Raw genomic sequence first — 27259 nt, 5'->3', positions numbered from 1 at the left:
AATCCTTTGGCTGTTGCTGACCATGTCTCTGCCCGCTGCATGTATTGACTCTGACCTGTTAATCAACCGTGTTTCTGCCTGGACCAATCCTTTACCTGTTTCCGGACCACATCTTTGCCTGGCACCAGTACTGGCCCTTCTGCACATCCTACTGCCTACATTTCTGTGAGACATCAGACCCACCCATCCTCTGCAGACAACAGCACTACTGTACCACACTTACTCTTTTGCTTACTCTTTGTTTGGCCTCCTGTACTACTTGGCCAGTGAACATAGAATTGTGCTATGGGGCAGCCATGTACCAGTAAGTTGGGCCTGCTTGTTTTTTAGGAACAGAGACTGTTGTAGGTGAAGCTACACTATGCTATAGTCACTCATACAGAGGTGCCCATTACAGTGCACTGTACAGCGTTGGTTGATTTTTGTGATACACAGGTTGCAATATCGGGTACACGATCAGTCCAGAAATGTATCATTAATTGACAACTTTGTGTTTTAAAAAAAAATACACTTTCATTTTCTTTTAACATTTTCCAAAAACTTGTGGCCAAAGATGACATTTTCAAAGGACTCATTATTCCTCTTAGAAAGAATTTTGGGTGTTAGCTTTCCAAAATGTGTTCCCACCAGGGCCTCCAAAATGTTATAGGTAATCAGGAAATTAGATGTGTAATTTATGCTCCTAGAATACCTAAAGGTGCTCCTTGGATTTTGGGCCGTTCTATGTGGCTAGGCTGTGAAAAAGTCTCACTACTCACTCAGGTGGAGTAGCAGAATGTGTTTTGGGTAGCAATTGCAAATATGCCTATGCCTTGTGAGAAATGTGTTAACATGAAAATCCTGTGAAAAAAAATGATTCACTCTCACCATTTTCCAAAGAATTGTGGGAAAAAATTACAATTTCAAAAAATTCACAATGCCTGTTACTGAAAACCTTGGACTGTCTACTTTCCAAAAAGCGGTAATTTTGGGGGTGTTTGTACTGTCCTGGCATTTTAGGGCCTCAAGAAATAAGATAGGCAGTCAGTGCATCAGAGTTGATTAATTTTCAAATGTATATGCCATGGTTTGTAGACTCTATAACTTCATCACACAGACTAAATAATACACTGATTTTTTTTGCCCACAACAGAAAATGTAGCAGAATAATTTTTGGCCCAAGTTTATGAAGAAAGATTATTTGCAGTTTTATAACAGAAACCAAGAAAACCTTTCTGTCTTTTTCCCTTCATATAGCAAAAAATGAAAAACCTAGTGGGGATTAAATACCACCAAAAGAAAGCTCTGTCACAAAAAAAATGTTCCACGACTGAGTAATTGTCATTCAAAGTATGACAGTGGTGGAATCTGAAAAATGGCCTAGCCAGAAAGGCAACAAAAGTGTCCTGCCTTGAAGTGGTAAAAACCACACACACACACACACAAAACAGGTAGCCCAGCATTTGTACAATTATAAAGTGCAGCTCAATACACTGCAATAATCACCTCCTTTCGGGTCTGATACCATGCAGACTCACCCACTCAGATCCAGTGCTTGTTCTCTTCTAGGTTAATGACACACAACGGGCTGTTAAAGTGAAGTGGATAAGGTCATAGAAAAGAAAATGAGAACAAAACCGAAGTTTTGCCCACTGCAACTTTCACCTTTCATTTAATGGAAACAAAAAGTAGTCTGATTGGTTGCTAGGGACAACAATGCTATTTTGTTAAAATGGTCTTTTCTCCAGTTTTCATGAATCAACCCTAAAGTGTGGTATGTTCCCTGAATACAAATGTACCTTGTCTTTACTTAAAAGAGAAATGTTCCTACTGTAGTACGAATAATTATTCTGTTACTGTCAATACTGTCCTAAAGACCCAGGGCTTTTTTTCAGTGGGAACGCGGGAGAACGCAGTTCCGGCACCTCCAGCACTAAATGTATGTAATAGCTTGAGGTGTGGGGTGTGCTGGAGGGTCTATTGATATTGGCTGCTTTGGGATCTATTGTTACTGGTGGGGATCTGATTTTGTGTGAGGGTCTATTGTTGCTGATGGGGAATATATTGTTGCTGGGGGGTCTTAAGTTGCTGGAAGGGATCTACTGTTGAGGGAGAGGTCTATTTTTACTGGCTGCTGGAGGATCCATTGATGCTGGCTGCTGGGAGATCTGTTGTTGCTGCTGGGGGGGATTCTAATGTTGCTTGGGTGGATATTTTTTTACTGGGTGTGATATTTTGTTGTGGGTGGTTCACTGTTGCTGCAGGGAATCTATTGTTGTTGGGGTGGAGTCCATTGTTGCTGGGGGAGTCTATTGTGTAGGGATCTATTGCTGGGATTCTATTGTTGCTGGCTGCAGGGGATCTATTTTACTGCTTTTCTTTTTATCATTAACATGTTCCATACAAATGATTTAGCGCCACAAAATGATACTTGGTTCTCTATTCTCTAAAAGGGGAAGCACTGCTAGGTGGGTAGGGGGTGGAATCAAGGGACGACGGTCAGAGGTGGGTAGGGGGCAGAGAAAAGGGGTAGCTCAGCAGGGGGGGGGGGGGGGGGTTCCTGCACCTAAAAAAGCCCTGCAAAGATCGTCTAACTTTTCAAGTAGAAGCTGCAGGCATTGACATCTAACTTCATGTTTATTTTCTTCTCTCATGGATTTTTGTAGAAACTGAATTATTGATTATGGGATACATTTTATGTAAAAATGTCAGATTCAGGACAAGTTCAGGAAACAAAGTCTGAGAAAGTCTGATTTAGAATAATGATAGGCAGCTACAGAAAGAAGCAAACTATATACCAGGGGTCTCAAACTGGCAGCCCTCCAGCTGTTGCAAAACTACAAGTCCCATCATGTCTCTGCCTGTGGGAGTCATGCTTGTAACTGTCAGCCTTGCAATGCCTCATGGTACTTGTAGTTTTGCATCAGCTGGAGGGCCGCCAGTTTGAGACTCCTGCTATGTACTTTCTTCTGATGTTTTTAGCAGGGTTTAAAGGGGCACTTTAAATTACACACAGAAAATACAAACAACCCATCAACGTCATATATAGAGCAGATACAATTGTTTATTCATTTTAAACAACTATAAAATAAGATACAGTAATAGTAATACATCTACTATTACTATTAAATCAAGCTGAATGCAATTATATTACTTTCATGAGATATGAAGTGAAAAAAAGGAGACTGAATGCTATTCCTGTTTATTCAGGGAGTTCCCAGGTGAAATTTAGTGATAAATCTCCCATTTTTTCCTGGAATAGTTTATCAATTTGTTCACTCTGTGCCACAGTCAATATGTTTTTCCAGTCTCCAACTTGGCCTGAAGAGAAAGTAACAGAAATTGTATCTTAAATTACATAGATCATATGCATTAAAAAATACTTTATGTTCCTTATTCTTAAGGGAGTCTAATGCCGCGTACACACGAGTGGACTTTACGGCAGACTTGGACTGGAGTCTATCGGATAATTTGATCGTGTGTGGGCTCCAGCGGACTTTTTTTTCCTAAAAGTTTGACGGACCTAGAAATGAAACATGTTTCAAATCTTTCCGACGGACTTGAGTCTGGTCAAAAAGTCTGCATGTCTGTATGCTAGTCCGACGGACAAAAAACGAAGCTAGGGCAGCTATTGGCTACTGGCTATCAACTTCCTTGTTTTAGTCCGGTCGTACATCATCACGTACAAATCTGTTGGACTTTGGTTGATTGTGTAGGCAAGTCCGTTCATTCGGAAAGTCTGTCGGAAAGTCCGTCGGAAAGACCGCCAGACCTAGTCCGTCGAAAAGTCCGCCCATGTGTATGCGGCATTAGAAAGGCTTTGCCTGACCTGATTTCATCATACACAATCAAAGTTATACTGTGATTCATTTTAATTAAGTGATGCACACAATAGACAGACACCATCTGTGTCTGAGATCAGTTCTCGCAGACTGGTACTGTAAAGCTCGCCATACACTACTAACTTTCTGCTCAGTGGGTGGTCCTGCCAGCTACCTCCTGCCAAACATTCCTCAACTGAAAAATTGAAAGAGCTGGGCAGAAAATTGCCGTCTGAAAAGTGGTTGCATCCAGTCTGATGCTTCCACTAGTTAGGTACTTTGACAGCCAGCAGGCCGACTGTCAAAATGGAAAACTGCAATATCCACATTGGGAGCTTTGTCCATCCATGCTATGTACTGTGAATGGAGGCCTTTTTTTGAAGGGTGAACGTAGAGAGAAAATTAAAGTAGTCTATGGCCAGGTTTAGAAAAACCTTGTTTTTTAAAAATGTACAAATAAGCCCTAGTACTTTCTGGTCACCAGAAGCCTAGGCAGCTGAATGCCTTTTAGATACATCTTGTAAGATGTATGTCCTCACAGTTCAACCTCTTTAGCTTCAAAGGAAACAGTTGTTCTTAAAGCTCTGCATCCCCACTGGGCTTCTATTCACAGTACATAGCATGGATGAACAAAACTCCCAATGTCGGTATTGCATTTTTCCATTTTGACAGTCGGCCCTGCTGGCTGTCAAAGTACCTAAGTAGTGGAAGCATCAGACTGGATGCAGCCACTTTTCAGATGGCAATTTTCTGCCCAGCTCTTTCAATTTTTTAGCTAAGGGATGTTGGACAGGAGGTAGTTGGCAGGACCACCCACTGAGCAGAAAGTTAGTACAGTGTATGGCAAGCTTTACAGTACCAGTCTGCAAGAATTGATCTCAGACACAGATGGTGGCTGTCCGTCTTTGCATATTTTTTTCCTAATGTTTGCATTACTGATCCAGCAGAAATGAATTAGAATTTTGTCAGTTATTATAAACAGGTTAAGCAGCAGATTTTTTTTTCAGGAACAATGGCTTATGATGGAGTTTTCCTGTGTAACTGCCTCTTTGAGTCTCCAACCATCATTTGTACAATCATATAGGCAAGGAAGGCAGTTCCCTTCAGTGTCAGGAGCGTGTGTGCTCCTGCTCCATCATAGCTGCTGGTTCTAGCATCTGGTTTTGGTTGTAGCATTCTATTTGTCTGTCTGTCCACCTGCAAGGTGATTCACATAGACAGTCTCTGGGTAGAGACCAAACCTGATTTAAGCCAGCCAAGCCTGCAGTCTAATGCGTGTGATAGCATGTGTCATATATGCAAGCTCTCTGTCCTGCTCTGCTGTTTGGATTTATGACCTCAGATCGGATATCGACTATTCCCTAAACTCTGCCTGTCTTTTGACTATGGATTGACCCAGACTATTTTGAACCTTGCCTGCCTTGTACCTGGACTGTCACTGAACCACTTTGCCTGTCTGCCAACTGCAAGTACCTGTTTGTTTGATCAGTTCAACCCTGCCCTGGCATGGTGGCCAGGCACTATAGCATTGTGTATAATTGTGCTTGCCTTAAGGGAAAGGGGGCTTCTATAGGTAAAGAACACAGAAACTAGCTATACTGTCTGACCACCTGCACTAGGGGTAAGCATGACATTCAGCTTATGTTAAATATAAAAATATTAAAGTGTATCTCTAGGCAAAATCGTGAGTGGAGAATGATTAGAAATCTTCCATAAGGAACATTTGTTAGGATGGGAATTCCCCTTAATTTTTGAGATTTCCTCTAATTTCCTGTTGAGTTTGGCAAATGAAAATTTCCCCAACACAGACAACAAAAAAATTAAATGGCAGGGTTTTTTTCCCTTTCCTACTGTATCCAAAATTAACAGTTTTGGCTATACATACATTTTAAATGTTAAGAGGCAAAAACAAGAAGCATCTGTACAGCCTGGGAAGAGTTGGAACCTCGGTCAGTTTTTACCGTTCTCTGTGGGCCCACTGGGAGATTTGCCCAGCCTATTCCAAGCTTTTATGCTGACAAAGAAAAAAGTGAGCAGAAGACTCAAGCAGAGACAGACAACAATAAAAATGCGATATTTTTGCGCATTAGAGGAAGACTGGAACCCCACTGAATACATCAGTGACTGGAAGTGACAAGGGGACAGGAAGTGACAGTAAATCTCCACAATTAGACCCCAGACTGCAATAAAATCCTGTTTAAACTATAATAAAAGTTTTCTCTATTTCTCTCTTCAGTTACATAGTTATTATAATGATTGCTTCACCATTCCCGAATCTAGAAGGGGAGAATTAATTTGGGCTTAGGTAAACTGACCTTCTTTATCATACTGTATAGAGGTTGTAGGAATACAGTGACATTAGTAATGTTCCCACAGGCAAACTTAGATTTTGTTAGAATGGAGGAATGTCTAATACTGTATAGAACTGAATATCAGATAGGATAAGATATTTTACTCTGAGGTCTGATGGTACAGGTATACAGTATATATGATAAACAATGAACCTGTGATAAATATAAATATAGTAAATATAAAACACTGTACAATGAATTTTAAAATGAATCCCTTTTACAGTATAGCTAAAATGTTTTACCTTTACGCATAAATGACCCAAGTTTTCGATTTATAATTCTTTCAGGCAAATGTTCTTTATTTGCAAGAGAATCATTTTTCATTTCTTTAAAGGTTGCTCTTTTGACAACAATATCCATCGCTTCATCATCCAACTCTACTCCTAAAAATGTACAAATTTGCTTGACAGCAGAGCGAAGGTCCTGCAAACGTGAGAAAATCCAGAACAAAAAAAATGAAAATATTTATCTTCATTACCTGAACTTTAACTTGTTTTGGAAGCTTTTATGAATGTTTTGCAGAACTAATTGTTATCTCTTTCAAAAGCAAATTTACATTTGAAAACTTTTTTGGCATTTAAATTTTTTTTTATTTTGAGCCAGGAAGGGTTGGCAACCATCTGTCCATCTGTAAATATACCAACTCTGTAGATGTAGTGGTGCATAACAGAAAGGCTGACACTGTAAAGGGACAATCACCATGTATAGGAGAGAGACTCCAGGTGCCTACTCAGCTAATGGGCACTGTAACTTGCCCACTTCCCAAGCCCACCTCATTAGACTTAAAAGAAAAGACACTGGATTGGAGCGAGACGGGAGAAGACACAGCACAGCCACATAGACACAGTCAAGAGATATTTGCTGCCATGTTTGCCTGTTTGTCCTCTGCCACATGAAGCCCCTTTTTCTCTCTTCTCCCTCTTTTCTCTCCCCTCTCCCCTTGTCTTTTTCTCTCTCTCTCTCTCTCTCTCTCTCTCTCTCTTCCCCTCTTTCCAACCCCACTCCCCCTCTTCTTTTCTATCCCCCACTATCTCCTTTCCCCTTCTCTCTCCCGAACCCCTTTTCTCTCTTCCCACTTTCACTTTTCTCCCCTCTCTTCCAACCCCCCCCCCTCTTTCCCTCTCCCCACTATTTCTCTCCCTCTTCTCTCTCTCTCTCTTTCTATCCACTCTCTTTCACCCCATCTCTCTCTCTTCCCCTTCTTTCTCCCCTCCTCTATCCCCATTCTCTCTCCCCCTCCCCCCTCTCTATTCTTCTCCTCCTCTCTCTTTCCCCTCTCTCGTTATTCCCATTTTCTTACTTCTTTCTCCCCTCTTTTTCTCTCCCCCCACACTCTCTTTGTTTCCCCTCTTGCCATACCCACTGTTCACCAATCACTAGGTTATATCTCAGGGGGCCCCAGGTCCTCATACTCTTGGTCATATTTTTTTTTACATAATTTCACTTTTAAAATGTAAAACTGGGGAGATAACATGCTATTGGTATTGTTGATGTGTACATACTATTTACATATATTGTTTAAATAACGATTGGTTTAATTTCTAGTAGGATATCTCTATCATACTTTAGGTTGGCAGTTAAAAAATGTATCAGTAAAATATAACAGAATTGGAACAATTAAAAAAAGAGAATTTAATACTTCAAACTAAGCTCGAAGATTACGAAAATAGAGCCAGACGTTCAAACTTGCGCATAAGGGGAATACCTGAAACTGTGACAGACCTGCAATCTACTATTACTGCTCTATTACAAGAACTAAAGCCAGATATCCCTATTGAACGTTTAGAACTGGACAGAGTACACAGAGCCCTCACAGCCAAAAAGAAAGATGGACCCCCACGTGATATAATCACAAAATTTCATTATTACAGAACGAAAGAACAAATACTAATTGCTGCAAGAGAAAAAAAGGAACTTAATTTTCAAGGACACAATTATCAAATTTTTGCTGACCTATCCCAACTTACTATTACTAAAAGACGATCCATGAAACCCCAACTAATGGAACTGCAACGCCACAACATTATGTATCAATGAGGCTTCCCCTTTTCAGTCAGATTTAACTACCAAGGTACAATTTACAGAAGCAGATCAGCAGATGAACTACAACAAACCCTTTTAAAATTAAATCTGACAGAACCCACAAGCAGCAACACTCCCACACGCAGAAGAATGGCATCATCTTCACCTTCAGGCAGCACCCAGAAAATATCTGAACAAAATGGGAATCATCATTCTCACAAAAGAGGCCGTTATGCCACATCATCCATGGACCAAGAAGATTCAATGGACTGACATCCTAATTCCTGATATCTCTTCATTTATTATACTAAGAGATGGTTCTCTATAAAAAACCTATATTTATATCTGAATGTAACTGCATTCTGATAGTCACACACTGTGTGGGATCATGTTACATTCAAGTTATATTTCTTATTACTTCTGATTCATATAGCCTTAGAATATATAAGTGAAATAAGGAAATTCTTGTTCAGTTATATATTATCAGGTAATAACAATAGATTTATTACTTTTTAGGACAAATATGTTCAATAATCCAGAAGTAATGGAAGCTTTTTCTTTCTTTTCTTAAAACAAATATATTATTACCTAACTAGTTCCTAGAATTATGTTTTTGTTTATTCTAATCTGAAGCAATACAACCTCAATTTTATGAGTTAACATATCTAAACAGTTACGTATGAATAAAATATGTAATTGTTTACTCTAAAAGGGTTAAAATCCCAAAATAATTCAAACTATCTTCATCAATACCAAAGTTATTAACAGTACCTTTCTAACTGAATTATTTAGCCTAGGGCAAGACTAACCATATACAACCACCCTGGAATAAATCATTTCAACAAAAACTATATTCTGCACTCCAATTAATGAAACATCATTTTGATGTCTTTTGACATAGCACTTCTCTCCTGTAAGCGGAAGATCCGTGTACCCCCATTAGCCCTCCGTTGCTCTTGGGTTGGAAAGCACTTGCCCTGTTTTATACCAGCGAGACGGAGGGCTGCAATCCAGAGCTCCACCCGAATCAGCTGCCTGAGCTCCAGGTATTCATCCTCAGACACAGTCCTGGTGTACGTTGAAAGGATGATCCGCAGCAGCCCCGGGAATTCTGATGCCAGGTCCATATCTCCGCTGGGGTGACTGAAGTCTGCTATGCTGATCTTGGATCCAGTTGGAGGTTTGGATGTCCCAGACTTCAGACTTCAGGAAGCTTTCCCGCTGCTTGCCACCAATGTCACGGAACGCCCCACACTCCGCTTGAGTGCTTCCGTCATATACCGCTTCCTAAGTTCTGGAACACGAGTCCAATGGATCTGGCTATAGGAACCCCAAGAACTAGACAACACCAGTCTTGGAGTACATCAGAACTGTCTTTTATTTTGAGATTTCACAGACCTTTATACAGCAGGGATGACTGAAAGCTAACCTAATTAACATGAGCTAATTTACTACAAAATGTACCCAGACCAGATGACAGACTTGTAGGCACCGAGCTTCACACATTAATACAATTAACAATACAAACAACAATCTCCCCCCTCCTCAGCCCAGACCATTTGTCTATTAGCCAGTGCTGGTGGCTAATGTGATCAGCTCTCTCAATTAACATAAACAACAATGGGTGAAAAGACTCTTAGAGCCACACTAAACACATTATAGCAGAATTGATGACATTAGCATTTAACAGTACGAGTCCCAATGGTATAAATCAGTCACCATTCTAATATGGCATATAAAGGGTTCCAGAGTCTGTGTGTTTTGGGGGGACATGGAGCTGAATCCATAGTAACATCAACCCCAGGGTCCCCAGGCATACAGCTCACAGAGAGCACCATTCCCCCAAATGCTAGGGCCCATAATCGGTGGGCAACAGGCTTGCATACAGTCCTCTCCAACAGCCTCCGTCCCGGCCAGGTCCGTGACACTCCTCATTCTCCCAACCATATTATGTGGGAGTGTGACAAAGGCACTTATTCCCCTGAGAGAGATATTTATTCTCTTTCACGGCTAAATTGTGATTACTTGCAAAAAATAATTTATACAATGTATCATCTAATCTCATATGTTTTTTGTTTACTCTTTACCCCAGAATTCACTGGTTTCTTTTCTATCTATTCATCTCTTCAGTCCACACAGGTTGATCTGCGCAGTCAGCTCTGCATAACAAAAAGTAAGTCAAAACTATTTGATCTATTGCCATGGCACCACTGAATATATTTCCCTGAATGTTCAGGGAATAAATGTCCCTCAAAAAAGGACCAAAGCCTTCCGTACTTTCCATAACAAGAAGGCTCACATAGTATGCCTCCAAGAAACACACTTCACCAAAGATTCTACTCCAAAATATATTTCTCCTTTTTATCAACAAATTTACACGGCTTCTGCCTGTACCAAGCAAAGGGGAACTCTAATTGCATTTCACCGATCCACACCATTCACCTTATCATCAGAAATTAAAGACCCAGAAGGTAGATACCTGATACTCATGGGTTATATAATGGATACAGCAATCACGGTGATTTCCTACTACGCTCCTAACAAACAACCTACACCATTCCTCTCACATATATTACAAGTGATTAATACACACAAAATAGGAACAGTGATAATGTGTGGGGATTCGAACCAGGTCCTCCTCCCATTTCTAGATAAATCACCTTTTACACCATCCATAATAACCTCTAGATTACCTTTTTCTCAACTTCTTTCCAAATACAATCTGGTAGATTCATGGAGAGAAAGTAACCCAATGAAAAAGAAATTCACTTATTTCTCGCACCCTCATCAAACCTTCACCAGAATAGATCATATTTTTCTAACAATAGGAATGATACCAGAAATTATTGCATCAGATATAATTCCGATTCCGTGGTCTGACCATAATGCAGTATACACTACTATAGCATAAGCCATACCAAAAGCGCATGACCCAACGTGGTACTTACCGGACATAATGCTCAAACACCCACTACATCAGATGGCCATTGAACAAGCTTTAAAGGAATACATATCAATTAAAAATACAACAGACATCTCCCCAATAACACTGTGGGAAGCTCATAAGACTGTCTTGCGTGGTACAATACAAAGACAAATGGCACTATTTAAACGGGAACGCAAAAATCTAGCAAAAAAACTAGAACTCAATTTTAATGCAGCCTACATATCATTTCAAGATAATCCATCTCAGAGTACAAAATCTCATCTGGAAAAATCCAGATTGGAATACGATCTATTTCTCACTGAGTCAGTTGATAAATCCCTCAAACGCTCCAAACACAATTTCTACGTGAATACAAACAAACCAGGTACATATTTGGCTCGGGCATTAAATTCAACTAACAAATCTTTCAAACCAATACGTTTGAAATTATCAAAAAATGTTTACACTTGTAATCCAGTTAAAATAGTCCATAAATTTCACTCACATCTCGCAACTTTATACAAGACAAACAATGAATTTAATCCTACAGAGGCTGAATCCTTCTTCTCAAAAATAACCTTACCTGAGTTATCTCAGAATCAAAAAAGCAGTTTGGATGAGCCTATAACTATAGATGAAGTTGCTAATGCCATAAAAGACCTAAAACTTAACAAAAGACCAGGCCCAGACGGCTACTCGGCTTTATACTATAAAACATTCTCAGAAATACTCTCTCCCATTCTCACTGAAACTTTTAACAAACTTCTAGATGGACATTCTTTTCAGCAAGAAACACTAATGGCAATTGTTTGTATGATCCCAAAACCCCTTTCTGATGATACTTCCTGTGTGAATTATCGGCCTATCTCTCTGTTAAACCTCGATATTAAATTATTAGCAAAAATAATAGCAAAACGCCTCAATAGCATTATAGGAAAATTAATACATAGAGATCAAGTAGGCTTCATGCCAAATAGACAGGCAGGCGATAATATACGCAGGGCAGTGTTATTGGCACATATTGCTAAAAAACGGAAAATCCCTTTATGTTTTCTATCTCTCGATATTAAGAGGGCATTTGACACAGTATCCTGGCAATATATGCAATATTCATTACAAAAATGGGGTTTTGGACCCCACTTTTTAACATGGATCAAAGCATTATATAATAAACCCAAAGCCTATATAAAATATGCTGGATACAAATCTGAAGCCTTTAATATCGAAAGAGGTACCCGACAGGGTTGCCCATTATCTCCCTTATTATTTGCCCTTATACTCGAACCCATGGCCCAATACATCAGAACAAACCAAACTATAACTGGCATTGAAGTAGGAGGTATTACACACAAATTATGTATATTTGCAGACGATATATTACTTTTTCTATCATCACCACCGGTCTCTGGTCCTAACTTAATACCAGCTCTTGATGGGTTTGCAGCCCTATCCGGCCTTATGATTAATCCTAAGAAATGCCTAGTGCTTAATATTTCACTCACAAACATGGAATTGATCCCGGCTAGGGCTGCACTCCCATCCACATCGCTTAGAGAAAAATATGATCTACCAAACTCTGAGATATTTAGATATCTCCAAATCAAAAATTTCTATACACCATTCCTAAAGGGGGATACACCATTATCCCAATTATCCATTTTTGAATCAATCTGTACAAAAGATCCATTTGCTAAAGGTACAATTTCATCACTTTATAATCAATTATATGGAGTAGCAAATCTTAATAGACCCTCTTACGTTCAGAGGTGGGAGGAGGACCTGGGACGAACTTTAGAAGACACGGACTGGTCTAACATATGGCTCACATCTAAGTCATCTTCACCCAACATCTTAGCACTGGAGACAAATTATAAAGTCCTAACTCGCTGGTACCTTGTACCCGCTAGAGTGGCAAAATATTTACCTAATACCTCAGCTCTTTGTTTTCGAGGATGCCCAGAAATAGGCACATATTTACACATATGGTGGACGTGCCCAGTAATCCAAACCTTCTGGAAGGAAGTCTTCGTGATTGCATCTAAAATATTTAAAAAAATAATACAACCAGATCCATATTTAACTTTACTTAATCTAAAACCGGAATGGTTAACACTCTCTCAATTCAAACTTATGATCCAACTAATAACGGCTGCAAAACAAACAGTGACCAAGGCATGGAAATCTCCTACATTGGTACTAGCAGAAACAATTCACAGAATGAATAATACAATGTCCCATGCTAAGATGGTAGCCATCGATCAAAATCAAATTCCAAAATTTGAAAAACTTTGGCATCCTTGGATAAAACAACAGTTCCTGTCAAACTTCAATGACTCTGTCCTGTTGCCATGGTAACAGATTAAATGACTTACAGAGACCCCCATTCTAAGGCTTCAAAGAGAACTAAAAAGAATAATAAACTGACGAGCTGGACAACCTTGTGGACCATACCTCTACCTTTCAACCCTTTTTCTTCTTTCTCTTTCCTTTTCTCCACCTTACGATTAAAGCTCATTATCAGAATTTATTTGACTTATATACACTCTACTTGTAAACAATATGTATAGTAGGTATAAATCATTTAAATACCTACAAAAGTAACTAAGGAAATGATATATATCTTTAATTTAGGTTTACGTGAACCCAATGTTTAATATTTGAAATTTCATGATATTTACCTATATAAACCCTACTGTAAAACAATGAGCTTACTTTATAGATCCTTGTAAACTTACTTTATGTATCTTTATAACATTGTATACTCAATAAACTTCTTTTGACAAGGAAAAAATGTATCAGTAAATTTTCCCTGTTTTGTCAATAAAAAAAGTTGCATGGGGCTGGCAACCCTTGCAGGAAGTACTCTGGTTTTTAATAGTGAGCAAACATTATAATTTTCAAAATTTTCAGTGCTGTCAACCCTTCAGGTATGATTCTGGTTATTGGGGGGCAACCATTATTATTTTCACTACTTTCAGTGTGGTAACGTGGCTGTGCTTACCGCAATTACAATAACACCAACCATAATAAGCAGGAGCCATGTATACACTTCTGATACATGAACACTAAAGTTTAATAGTAACCACTGCCCACTTTAAGGTCTTCAAACAAATGGTGCAGGTTGTTTGGCAAGAAGCTGGAATGCTCTCCAGCTTCCTGCCAAAAAGCCTCCACCATTTTCTTTGCTGCCAGCAGAACATGGTGGCAATAAGCCCTGGCAAGTTTGCTTGTGTATAGACCCTGCCCTAAGCAAGAATGTTCCTATTCCAAATTTAATGCTGCTGGGCTGTAGTCAACCTCAGCCTGAACACATAGTTCTGTATTTGTTGGTTTTCCTCTACATTTTGGGTATTGTCTGCTTCTGCCTGCTTTTGGTGAGTAGTTTAAAAAGGTCCAATAGCCTGAGTCAGGGGTCAAGTCCTGGGAAAAAAGTGTGGGAACTCACACAAGATTCCCCACCCCCACCTCAAAAATAAAAAAGTGTGTGTGTGTGTGTGTGTGTGTGTATATATATATATATATATATATATATATATATATATATATATATATATATATATATATATATATATAAATAAAACACATACTCCTTTTTTAACAAAGTTCAACATTTATTGTAAAGTGCCAGTTTACGAGGATACCTCCAAAATTCACATGCATTAAACAAATATAGAACAGATGTAAAAACAAAGTAATTTAACCTGTATGCTATACTAACAAAAAACCCTCGCATGGAATTTCTAAAACAAGTTGCAATGACTGGGGGCTCCTCCTGCACTATGTCTCTATGCAGGCTCCAATATGTGGGGCCCCTCCTGCCCCAAGGTGCCCGCACACATGTGTTGGTCTGTGCAGAGGAGTGAGTTCGGGAGTGCTGAGTGTGCCGGCCAGGGGCCCCTCTCCTCAGGCTGCCTGTATTGATTGTGCAAAGTGGAACCCCGGCCCCGGGCACTCACTACTCAGTGCACATTAAATGCAGCCTGATCTGTGCCCATCAATGCAGCCTTGCCAGTGCCCATTAAATGCAGCCTTGCCAGTGCCCAGCAATGCAGCCTTACCAGTGCCCAGCAATGCAGCTTTACCAGTATCCATCAATGCAGTCTCACCAGTACCCATCAATGCAGCCTCCCCAGTACCCATCAATGAAGCAATATCAGCATCCATCAAACGTAGTCTGATCAGTGCCCATCAAATGCAGCCTTAGAGGTGCCCATCAAATGTGGCCTTACCGGTGCCCATCAATGCAGCCTTACCAGTGCCCATCATTGCAGCCTTGCCAGTGCCCATCAAATGCAGCCTTGACAGTGCCCATCAAATGCAGCCTTGCCGTTGCCCATCATTGCAGCCTTGCCGTTGCCCATCAAATGCAGCCTTGCCAGTGCCCATGAAATGCAGCCTTGCAAGTGCCCATGAAATGCAGCCTGATCAGTGCCCATGAAATGCAGCCTGATCAGTGCCCAGCAATGCAGCCGTTCCAGTGCCCAGCAATGCAGCCTTACCAGTACCCATCCATGCAGTCTCCCCAGTACCCATCAATGCAGCCTCACCAGTACCCATCAATGTAGCCTCACCAGTACCCATCAATGCAGCCTCCACAGTACCCATCAATGAAGCATGATCGGTGCCCATCAAATGTAGTCTGATCAGTGCCCATCAAATGCAGCCTTAGAGGTGCCCATCATATGTGGCCTTACCAGTGCCCAGCAATGCGGCCTTATCAGTGCCCATCAATGCAGCCTTACCAGTGCCCATCAATGCTGCCTGACCAGTGCCCATCAATGCAGCCTTACCAGTGCCCAGCAATGCAGACTGACCATTGCCCAGCAATGCAGACTGACCATTGCCCAGCAATGCAGACTGACCAGTGCCGAGAAATGCAGCCTCATCTGTGCCCTGCAATGCAGCCTTATCAGTGCAATGCGGCCTTACCAGTTCCCAGCAATGCAGCTTTACCAGTATCCATCAATGCAGTCTCACCAGTACCCATCAATGCAGCCTCCCCAGTACCCATCAATGAAGCATTATCAGTGTCCATCAAATGTAGTCTGATCAGTGCCCATCAAATGCAGCCTTAGAGGTGCCCATCAAATGTGGCCTTACCGGTGCCCATCAATGCTGCCTGACCAGTGCCCATCAATGCAGCCTTACCAGTGCCCAGCAATGCAGACTGACCATTGCCCAGCAATGCAGACTGACCATTGCCCAGCAATGCAGACTGACCAGTGCCGAGAAATGCAGCCTCATCTGTGCCCTGCAATGCAGCCTTATCAGTGCAATGCGGCCTTACCAGTGCCCAGCAATGCAGCTTTACCAGTATCCATCAATGCAGTCTCACCAGTACCCATCAATGCAGCCTCCCCAGTACCCATCAATGAAGCATTATCAGTGTCCATCAAATGTAGTCTGATCAGTGCCCATCAAATGCAGCCTTAGAGGTGCCCATCAAATGTGGCCTTACCGGTGCCCATCAATGCAGCCTTACCAGTGCCCATCATTGCAGCCTTGCCAGTGCCCATCAAATGCAGCCTTGACAGTGCCCATCAAATGCAGCCTTGCCGTTGCCCATCATTGCAGCCTTGCTGTTGCCCATGAAATGCAGCCTTGCCAGTGCCCATGAAATGCAGCCTTGCAAGTGCCCATGAAATGCAGCCTGATCAGTGCCCATGAAATGCAGCCTGATCAGTGCCCAGCAATGCAGCCGTTCCAGTGCCCAGCAATGCAGCCTTACCAGTACCCATCCATGCAGTCTCCCCAGTACCCATCAATTCAGCCTCACCAGTACCCATCAATGCAGCCTCACCAGTACCCATCAATGCAGCCTCCACAGTACCCATCAATGAAGCATGATCAGTGCCCATCAAATGCAGCCTTAGAGGTGCCCATCATATGTGGCCTTACCAGTGCCCAGCAATGCGGCCTTATCAGTGCCCATCAATGCAGCCTTACCAGTGCCCATCAATGCTGCCTGACCAGTGCCCATCAATGCAGCCTTACCAGTGCCCAGCAATGCAGACTGACCATTGCCCAGCAATGCAGACTGACCATTGCCCAGCAATGCAGACTGACCAGTGCCGAGAAATGCAGCCTCATCTGTGCCCTGCAACGCAGCCTTATCAGTGCAATGCGGCCTTACCAGTTCCCAGCAATGCAGCTTTACCAGTATCCATCAATGCAGTCTCACCAGTACCCATCAATGCAGCCTCCCCAGTACCCATCAATGAAGCATTATCAGTGTCCATCAAATGTAGTCTGATCAGTGCCCATCAAATGCAGCCTTAGAGGTGCCCATCAAATGTGGCCTTACCGGTGCCCATCAATGCAGCCTTACCAGTGCCCATCATTGCAGCCTTGCCAGTGCCCATCAAATGCAGCCTTGACAGTGCCCATCAAATGCAGCCTTGCCGTTGCCCATCATTGCAGCCTTGCCGTTGCCCATCAAATGCAGCCTTGCCAGTGCCCATGAAATGCAGCCTTGCAAGTGCCCATGAAATGCAGCCTGATCAGTGCCCATGAAATGCAGCCTGATCAGTGCCCAGCAATGCAGCCGTTCCAGTGCCCAGCAATGCAGCCTTACCAGTACCCATCCATGCAGTCTCCCCAGTACCCATCAATGCAGCCTCACTAGTACCCATCAATGCAGCCTCACCAGTACCCATCAATGCAGCCTCCACAGTACCCATCAATGAAGCATGATCGGTGCCCATCAAATGTAGTCTGATCGGTGCCCATCAAATGTAGTCTGATCAGTGCCCATCAAATGCAGCCTTAGAGGTGCCCATCATATGTGGCCTTACCAGTGCCCAGCAATGCGGCTTTATCAGTGCCCATCAATGCAGCCTTACCAGTGCCCATCAATGCTGCCTGACCAGTGCCCATCAATGCAGCCTTACCAGTGCCCAGCAATGCAGACTGACCATTGCCCAGCAATGCAGACTGACCATTGCCCAGCAATACAGCCTTACCATTGCCCAGCAATACAGCCTTACCAGTGCCGAGAAATGCAGCCTCATCTGTGCCCTGCAATGCAGCCTTATCAGTGCAATGCGGCCTTACCAGTGCCCAGCAATGCAGCTTTACCAGTATCCATCAATGCAGTCTCACCAGTACCCATCAATGCAGCCTCCCCAGTACCCATCAATGAAGCATTATCAGTGTCCATCAAATGTAGTCTGATCAGTGCCCATCAAATGCAGCCTTAGAGGTGCCCATCAAATGTGGCCTTACCGGTGCCCATCAATGCAGCCTTACCAGTGCCCATCATTGCAGCCTTGCCAGTGCCCATCAAATGCAGCCTTGACAGTGGCCATCAAATGCAGCCTTGACAGTGCCCATCATTGCAGCCTTGCCAGTGCCCATCAAATGCAGCCTTGCCAGTGCCCATGAAATGCAGCCTGATCAGTGCCCATGAAATGCAGTCTGATCAGTGCCCAGCAATGCAGCCGTTCCAGTGCCCAGCAATGCAGCCTTACCAGTACCCATCCATGCAGTCTCCCCAGTACCCATCAATGCAGACTCACCAGTACCCATCAATGCAGCTTCACCAGTACCCATCAATGCAGCCTCCACAGTACCCATCAATGAAGCATGATTGGTGCCCATCAAATGTAGTCTGATCAGTGCCCATCAAATGCAGCCTTAGAGGTGCCCATCAATGCAGCCTTACCAGTGCCCATCAATGCTGCCTGACCAGTGCCCATCAATGCAGCCTTACCAGTGCCCAGCAATGGAGACTGACCATTGCCCAGCAATGCAGACTGACCATTGCCCAGCAATACAGCTTTACCAGTGCCGAGCAATGCAGCCTCACCAGTGCCCTGCAATGCAGCCTTATCAGTGCAATGCGGCCTTACCAGTGCCCAGCAATGCGGCCTTACCAGTGCCCCCATCAGAGAGCAGGTGTCCCCATCAGAGTGACCCCATCACAGTGCCCTCATCAGAGAGCAGGTGTTCCCATCAGAGTGTCCCCAGCAGAGTGTAACCATCAGAGTTCCCCTATCATAAGTCCCCCATCAGAGTGTCGCCATCAGAGTTCCCCCATCTCAGAGCCCCCATCAGAGTGTCCCCATCAGAGGTCCACCATCAGAGTGTCCCCATCAGAGTGTCCCCATCAGAGTGGCCCCATCAGAGTTTCCCCATCAGAAGAGTTGCCCCATCAGAGAATCCCCATCAGAGTGTTCCTATCAGAGTTCCCCCATCAGAGTGTCCCCATCATAGTGTCCCCATCAGAGAACCCCATCAGAGAATCCCCATCAGAGTTTCTCCATCAGAGTGCCCCCATTAGAGTGCCCCCATTAGAGTGCCCCCATTAGAGTGCCCCCATCAGAGCCCCCCCATCAGCGTGTCCCCATCAGATTGTCCCCATCAGAGTGCCCCCATTAGAGTGTCCCCATCAGAGAGTCCCCATCCACCATCAGAGTGTCTCCATCCGAGTTGTGAGCCATCACAAAGTAGAAACATGTACCTGGATAAGTTCTTGCAGGCAGGGGGCAGGTGCGGAGCTTGACGAGGGAGCGTGCTGCAGGGGGGCAGGAGCTGGGTGGAGGAACTTGCTGAGGAGGGCGGGGAGCACAGGTGATGTCATTGGTTGCTAGAACAACATCAGTCCTAGCAGCCAATGGCAGTATTGCAGCGGAGACCTAGTGCTGCAGATTGGCGGGAAAGGTCCTGAATAGTATAGTGGCCGCTGGAGGAGGAGGACCGAGGGAGGGGAGCATGGGCACGCCAGGATGACACCCCCACAATGTGTGGCACACAGGGCAGACCGCCCCCCATTGGCACGGATGTCCTCCCCTTCCCGCACACCCACACTGCCTACCTGCCACAGCTCGCATACTGCAGGACACGGCTGCTAACGGGAACGATGTTCCTGCTGTGTAAAAAGTACAAGAACGTAATTCCCATGCTTCCTGCAGCCGGACTCGAGCCCTGGCCTGAGTTGTGAATATTAAGATCTCCCTGGCCAACCACTAAGTGGTTTTTTGCCAGTGGTCGGTGTTGGGAAAGGGTATAAATGTTTCTGAGTACCTTCTGGAAGCTCTCTTGCCTCCCAGATTTTGCTTAGAGAGGACATGTGTGCAGGTGTTCTCTGACCTCCCAGACCTATTGCCTGAGGGGGACACACATGTTCTTGAGGGAAGACCTGAGTTTGGAGCCTGTAAAACTTGCACTGCCTGGTTGGTGGATTTTCTTGGGTGGAGTGAAGCTGGAACCAGGATAGCAGCAAAAGGGGTATACTTTGTCTGTTAAAAAGGTGTCTAAAAGAGCTAGATGCAAGCTTGAACATCAAGGAAAGTCTGGCGGATCATCCAGAAGCTCCTTGTACAGAAACTGCTATACAATTTGAAGTAAACATGGTGCTGGTCTGGCCTAAAAGACCCTTTTTTTATAACCAAGTAAGATTCTGGAACTTCACGTGGTACTTTTGGGTAGCCTGTGCCCTAATTCCTCTCTCCCTGGGTTTCAGGGTTTCAGTAAACTCTGTTACCTTTTAAAAGTGCCTGACATCCAACTTTTTATGCACAACAAAAATTCAAGGATCCAACCCTGAGGCGAATGTTGACCCAACAAGTTACTTTGTGTTTCCTACTTTCAGTGGGTGCTACACTTGCATTCCTGGTGCTCTGACTGCAAGTGTTCGGATGCCATAAGGCCCATTCAGACATGCGCTTACACTCATCCTGTGTGCTGAACTGCTGTTTTCTGCACCTGCATTCACCTGCATGCAGGCAGCCTAAAGAAGTGGATGCTGACGCAGTGGCTGTGCAGACACAGCCGCATGTTAAAATTTACTATAGATGCAGGCATCCGAATGCCCACTCTGCATTTGGAGCCATGCACCTGCTCCTCCACGCATGTCAAATTTTGACATGCAGCTCTGTCTGTGCAACTATTTCAATAGCTGCCAGGTGGATGCAGACACAGAAGACAATAGCTCACAGGGCTGGTGCATGGATTTTTGACACCCTAAGCGAAACTTCATGTTGCCTCCCCCATTGGCTCCACCCCCTTTGCCCTGCCCATGTATATGGTGGGGGTGGCGGTGGTGGAGTTTTTCATTTTTTCTTTTTAAATCAGAAGCCCCTTATATCAACAACCCCCTCCCCCCTTACAGACCAATTAGTCTGTAAGGAGAGGTTGCTGATATAAGGGGAATCTGATCTAATGGGGGTCTCTGAGAGGGTGCTAATATAACGGCTTGCCTACTGGGCACTTACACCCTTCCTGCCCAGGCCAATTTTCAGCTTTCAGCATTGTTGCATTTTGAATGACAATTGCGCGGTCATGCAACGCTGTACCCAAACAAATTTTTTAAATATTTTTTTTACACAAATAGAGCTTTCTTTTGGTGGTATTTAATCACCACTGGATTTTTTCATTTTTTGCTAGATAAATGAAAAAAGACCAAAAATTTTGAAAAAAAAATGCGTTTCTGTTATAAAAATTTGTAAATAAGTTAATTTTTCTCCTTCACTGATGTGCACTGATGAGGCTGCACTGATGGGCACTGATAGGCAGCACTGATGGGCACTGATGAGGCTGCATTGATGTGCGCTGACGAGGCTCCACTGATAGGCAGCACTGATGTACGCTAATGAGGCTGCACTGATGGGCACTGATGTGCACTGATGAGGCTGCACTGATGTATGCTGATGAGGCTGCACTGATAAGTGGTACTGATGGGTGGCACTGATAGGCAGCACTGATGAGTGGCACTGATGGGTGGCACTGACAAGCGGCATTGATGGGCAGCACTGATAGGCAGCATTGATAAGCCTGCATTGATGGGTACTGATATGTGGAACTGATAGGCGTCACTGATGGCACTAAAAGGCATTGATGGGTACTGATATGTGGAACTAATAAGCGGAATTGATGGGCACTCATGAGGCTGCACGGATGTGCACTGATAGGCAGCACTGATGGGCATTACTGATAAGGAATGGGGGCACTGATATAAGGGGACTGTGAGCTAATGGGGGTCTCTAAGGGGGGTGCTGCTGAATAGTTGATCACCAAACATTAGCTCAACAAACATTAGATCAGCAGTAAGTACCCCCTCTTAGAGACCCTCATTAGCTCAAAGTCCCCTTATATCAGTGCCCCCTTTCTTAGAGACCTCCAGAGATCAGGGAGACCCTCCCTTATATCAGCACCCCCTGACCCCTTTAGACATCTATTCAAATTGCCTTACCAACGGGACCTGGGAGCAGCTGCAAGCAAGGAAGGAAGCGTGAGAGCTGAGCTGGGGAGCGGAGCTGGTAGGTTGAGCTACTCTAGGACTGTTTACCTCCCACTATGTATCATAGGAACAGCAGAAAAGGCGTGTCATTGGTTTCTAGGACAGCAACCATAGACTGCAAAGAAGAACACTGAGGCGGAGCTGGAGGAGAGGAGGGGAGGAGGAGAGGGAAAGATGCCGGGCGGGGAAGAACTAAAGGCAGAGAAACAAAGAGGCGCAGCCTACAGGGCCAATTGAGTGGAGCACAGTGTTGGGGCTTGGTCTGGCACTAGCTCCGTCCCCAGGAGAGATTAACTTGATGGATAGGACCGGAAGTATGTTGTGTCCGGGTCATAGGCAGACAGGTGGCAAACCTACCGGTGGCCCCGGCCCAGTCCGCCCCTGCCGGAACGGCGCCCCCTGACTGATGTGTGCTTTAGGCCGGTGCCTACCTAGCCTATAGGTAGTGCCAGCCCTGATTGCTCAGCATGCAGAACAGGTGTCAGCACTCAACTGAATGAGCTCATATTTTGGAGAGCAGAGTAATGTAAAAGTATTTGGCAAAGTAAACAATTCTGGGTGCTTTGTACAATTAATAGGTTCTCAATGAGCCAAATATTGTATTACATGAAATTTAAATAATGTTTATTGGCATTGCACTGCAACTCAAAAGTACAGGAGCTGCCCTGTGTCATGCATTGTATTATCCTGCTGCAACTCTGCACTTGCTATAGCGTAGATAGGTAGAAATCCAAATACATCAATATGTCCTTCACCGCACCACTGTGGTATTGATAAAAATGCGCGCTTACCAAACGGCAAGCTTGAAAAAGCTTGCGACCTTAACCCGGTCGGGGCCTTTCAGGATGGAACCATCAAAGGGAAACACACATCACCTTCGCTTGGATTAAGCACGCTCACCACCAATTATCACTGTTTTATGGAGATGTACCCCTGGCTAGGGATAAACATTTTTTAGGAATTTCATAAGGACCACCATGACGCTTAATACAATTTAACCGCTTCAGCCCCGGACCATTTGGCTGTCTAAAGACCAGAGGACTCTTTCCAATTTGGCACTGCGTCGCTCCAACCGCCAACCGCACGGTCATGCAACGCTGCACCCAAACCAAATTTGCGTCCTCTTCTTCCCACAAATAGAGCCCTCCCCTGATGGCATTCGATCACCTCTGCGGTCCCCACTTCCAGAGCTTTATCCGAGCATGCAGTCCAGCAAGGAGAGTGTTTCACCGCTCAGGTGGATCCAGACCCAGGTGTAAAGTTAATGTGAAGCCTGGGACTCTTCAACTCTGAAGGCTTCAGAGTCCTCTGGTCTTTAGACAGCCAAATGGTCCGGGGCTGAAGCGGTTAAATTGTATTAAGCGTCATGGTGGTCCTTATGAAATTCCTAAAAAATGTTTATCCCTAGCCAGGGGTACATCTCCATAAAACAGTGATAATTGGTGGTGAGCGTGCTTAATCCAAGCGAAGGTGATGTGTGTTTCCCTTTGATGGTTCCATCCTGAAAGGCCCCGACCGGGTTAAGGTCACAAGCTTTTTTTTCTAAAGACCAGAGGACTCTTTCTAATTTGGCACTGCGTCGCTCCAACCGCCAACTGCACTTCCAGAGCTTTATCCGAGCATGCAGTCCAGCAAGGAGAGTGTTTCACCGCTCAGGTGGATCCAGACCCAGGTGTAAAGTTAATGTGAAGCCTTCAGAGTTGAAGAGTCCCAGGCTTCACATTAACTTTACACCTGGGTCTGGATCCACCTGAGCGGTGAAACACTCTCCTTGCTGGACTGCATGCTCGGATAAAGCTCTGGAAGTGGGGACCGCAGAGGTGATCGAATGCCATCAGGGGAGGGCTCTATTTGTGGGAAGAAGAGGACGCAAATTTGGTTTGGGTGCAGCGTTGCATGACCGTGCGGTTGGCGGTTGGAGCGACGCAGTGCCAAATTGGAAAGAGTCCTCTGGTCTTTAGACAGCCAAATGGTCCGGGGCTGAAGCGGTTAAATTGTATTAAGCGTCATGGTGGTCCTTATGAAATTCCTAAAAAATGTTTATCCCTAGCCAGGGGTACATCTCCATAAAACAGTGATAATTGGTGGTGAGCGTGCTTAATCCAAGCGAAGGTGATGTGTGTTTCCCTTTGATGGTTCCATCCTGAAAGGCCCCGACCGGGTTAAGGTCGCAAGCTTTTTCAAGCTTGCCGTTTGGTAAGCGCGCATTTTTATCAATACCACAGTGGTGCGGTGAAGGACATATTGATGTATTTGGATTTCTACCTATCTACGCTTCCTATTTTGTCTACTACTTATGATTGATCTTGGATAGGACTTTTTCTACCTATTTATATGAACTTTGGTACCTATTGCAAACTTGGGTCTAGTATTTACTCATTTATTTATTTATTTGATTTGGGTATATCACATATACTTTTTCACTTTCTTTGTCACAGCGCTGCTCCTCTTTTGTATTTATTATGTAATGTGTGTATCCCATTTTTAGCAGCTGCTTTTACGTTTTGTTTTTGATCAGTGAATTGTCACCTTGGTTTTTCAATTTTATTTTTTTCAGTATGCTTTTTATGTATCAATTTTATTATAGCGCGGTGATTTATCTTTAGTCTATTACCCACTTGCTATAGCGAGCATTACTATATGAAATAGTATTTTGAGGAATGTGATATGGATATAAATACAATTTAGACACAAGATGTATTAATGCAACCAGGTCAACTTTAAAATGAGTCGCCTGAGATTTACAAACACAGAAGGATCAGTGAAGGAGAAAAATTACTTTTTTGCAAAATGTTATAACAGAAACTAAGATATTTTTTCAATATGTTCCATCTTTTTTTCATTTGTCTAGCAAAAAATAAAAAACCCAGTGGTGATTAAATGCCACTGAAAGAAAGCGCTATCTGTCTGAAAAAAAATAATAAAAATTTCATGAGTACAGTGTTACATGACCCTGCAATTGTCATTCAAATTGCAACAGCACTCAAAGCTGAACATTGGCCTGGTCAGGAATGGGGTATAAGTGATTAAACTGCAGACCCTGGTGCTTTAGGGCAAGAGGGTATATGACAATTTGCCAAACTGGGAGTCTGTCCAGCAAGAGAGATGCATGGCAACTATACCTATAACAATAAATTAACCTTTAATGCCCCGTACACACGGTTGGATTTTCCTACGGAAAATGTTCGGTGGGACCTTTTTGTCGGAAATTCCGACCGTGTGTAGGCTCCATCATGCATTTTCCATAGGAATTTCCGTCACACAAAATTTGAGATCTGGATCTCAAATTTTCCGACAACAAAATCCATTGTCGGAAATTCCGATCGTGTGTACACAATTCCGACGCACAAAGTTTCACGCATGTTCGGAATCAAGCAGAAGAGCCGCACTGGCTATTGAACTTCATTTTTCTCGGCTTGTCGTACGTGTTGTACGTCACCGCGTTCTTGACATTTGGAATTTCCGACAAGATTTGTGTGACCGTGTGTATGCAAGACAAGTTTGAGCCAACATCCGTCGGAAAAAAAACATGGATTTTGTTGTCGGAATGTGCGATCGTGTGTACAGGGCATAATGGTTTTTACTAAATTTTGCTATTTGAATAGAGATATCTGTAGCACAATCATAAAAACACTCCTTTATGTTTCAAAGTCCTAGAATAAATTTTGATATTGTGCAACCACAGCAGCCTGTCCATTGTTTTGTTTACTGTATTTGGTATGTTCCTCTGTTCCCCTTCCTATTTTAGTGCTGATTGGCATAGTCTTAGCTAGACACTCCATGCTTCTCTGATGCTCCGTTGTTTGTATAACTTCCCAAGTAGAGAAAGAGCTCAGGAAAGTCATCTTTTCACACTTCAAGACCAGAAAAAAAACATCTATACTATTGGAAATAAAAAAAAAAAATTGTGTTGGATTCAAATTCTGTGTCTTATTGAAGAGTTACATTGAGTGTGCCATACTGTCCACCCAGGCTGTGTCTAAGAAGGTAGGTCATTGCATATAATGGCATTTGAAAAAGAATACATATTGTTAAAAACCTTTTTAAAATAATTGCTGACATGTGTTAATATTAAAAACAAACTCAAATACCTTACCTTTATCATGTCTTCATATTTTAAGAAAAGAATATTGTAGTCATCTTTATGAGTGTACCATCCTCGTAAGTGATCAAACCATTTGCCTGCAAAAACTGAACATACCAAATCACAATACATTGTAAAATAAAATATTACACAACATCAGTACTGAAGAAGCATTTCTAGTGGCTCCTTGATGATGGTACCATTTCTAAGGCTCAACTGTGTGAAAGTTTGGAAAAGGGCACATTATCAGCACCTACAGACAACTGGCTGCTCTGTGCCTGGGAAGAGGAAAAAGAGAAAAGCGTTGTCAGGCACTTAACTACCTCTTGCCTGTGCTGTGTATAGCACAGCCTCTCTAACAGAAAAGGCAGAGGTGCCCTGCCTCTATATGGTGTTGCCTGGCCTGTGCTTTGCTTTGCAGAACCTACTTGACCCTGCTATGTCTTTGTGCAGAACCTCTGCTTCTGAAATTAGGCCTATCCGAGATTTTTTAAACTAAAAAGGTATTGCCTAAATTTAATGTCAAATATGGCAAATGGGGAAGAGGGTCCGGGGGGACTATGTGGGGCTTTTCTGCACACCACTTTATCGCATGCTACTTTGCCTGTGTCAGCAACAAGTGTACACTGAGCACTCCCAAAAATAAAAAAGGCCCTAGTAACATAAAACAGAATATACTTCCCCCAAAAAAATCCACAAGGGGAAGGCAGCAGCTAAATACCAAAATATAATTACTGACACACACAAAATGACTGTAATGCCGCGTACACACGATCGGACTTTATGGCATACTTGGTCCGGCGATCTTTTCGATGGACTTTGTAGCGTAGGTGCGCC

The 27259-nt window shown here is 43.4% G+C and overlaps 1 protein-coding gene across 2 annotated transcripts in view; it reads right to left on the bottom strand.

Moving 5' to 3' along the window:
- Positions 1-3025: 3025 nt before the first annotated feature.
- Positions 3026-27259, bottom strand: part of LOC141140220 (amine sulfotransferase-like) — a 121447-nt gene continuing 97213 nt past the window's right edge. For both annotated transcript variants that reach the window (XM_073627136.1, XM_073627137.1), the window contains 3 exons: positions 26435-26529; positions 6394-6574; positions 3026-3300 (listed from right to left, as the gene is read on the bottom strand). In XM_073627136.1, coding sequence (XP_073483237.1) covers positions 3182-3300; positions 6394-6574; positions 26435-26529 — 395 coding nt within the window. In that variant the 3' untranslated portion in view covers positions 3026-3181. The remainder of the gene's footprint in view (positions 3301-6393; positions 6575-26434; positions 26530-27259) is intronic.

This window comes from Aquarana catesbeiana, linkage group LG04, assembly GCF_042186555.1.
Source record: "Aquarana catesbeiana isolate 2022-GZ linkage group LG04, ASM4218655v1, whole genome shotgun sequence".
Taxonomy (NCBI): domain Eukaryota; kingdom Metazoa; phylum Chordata; class Amphibia; order Anura; family Ranidae; genus Aquarana; species Aquarana catesbeiana.
This window is presented reverse-complemented; position numbering and strand designations above follow the sequence as displayed.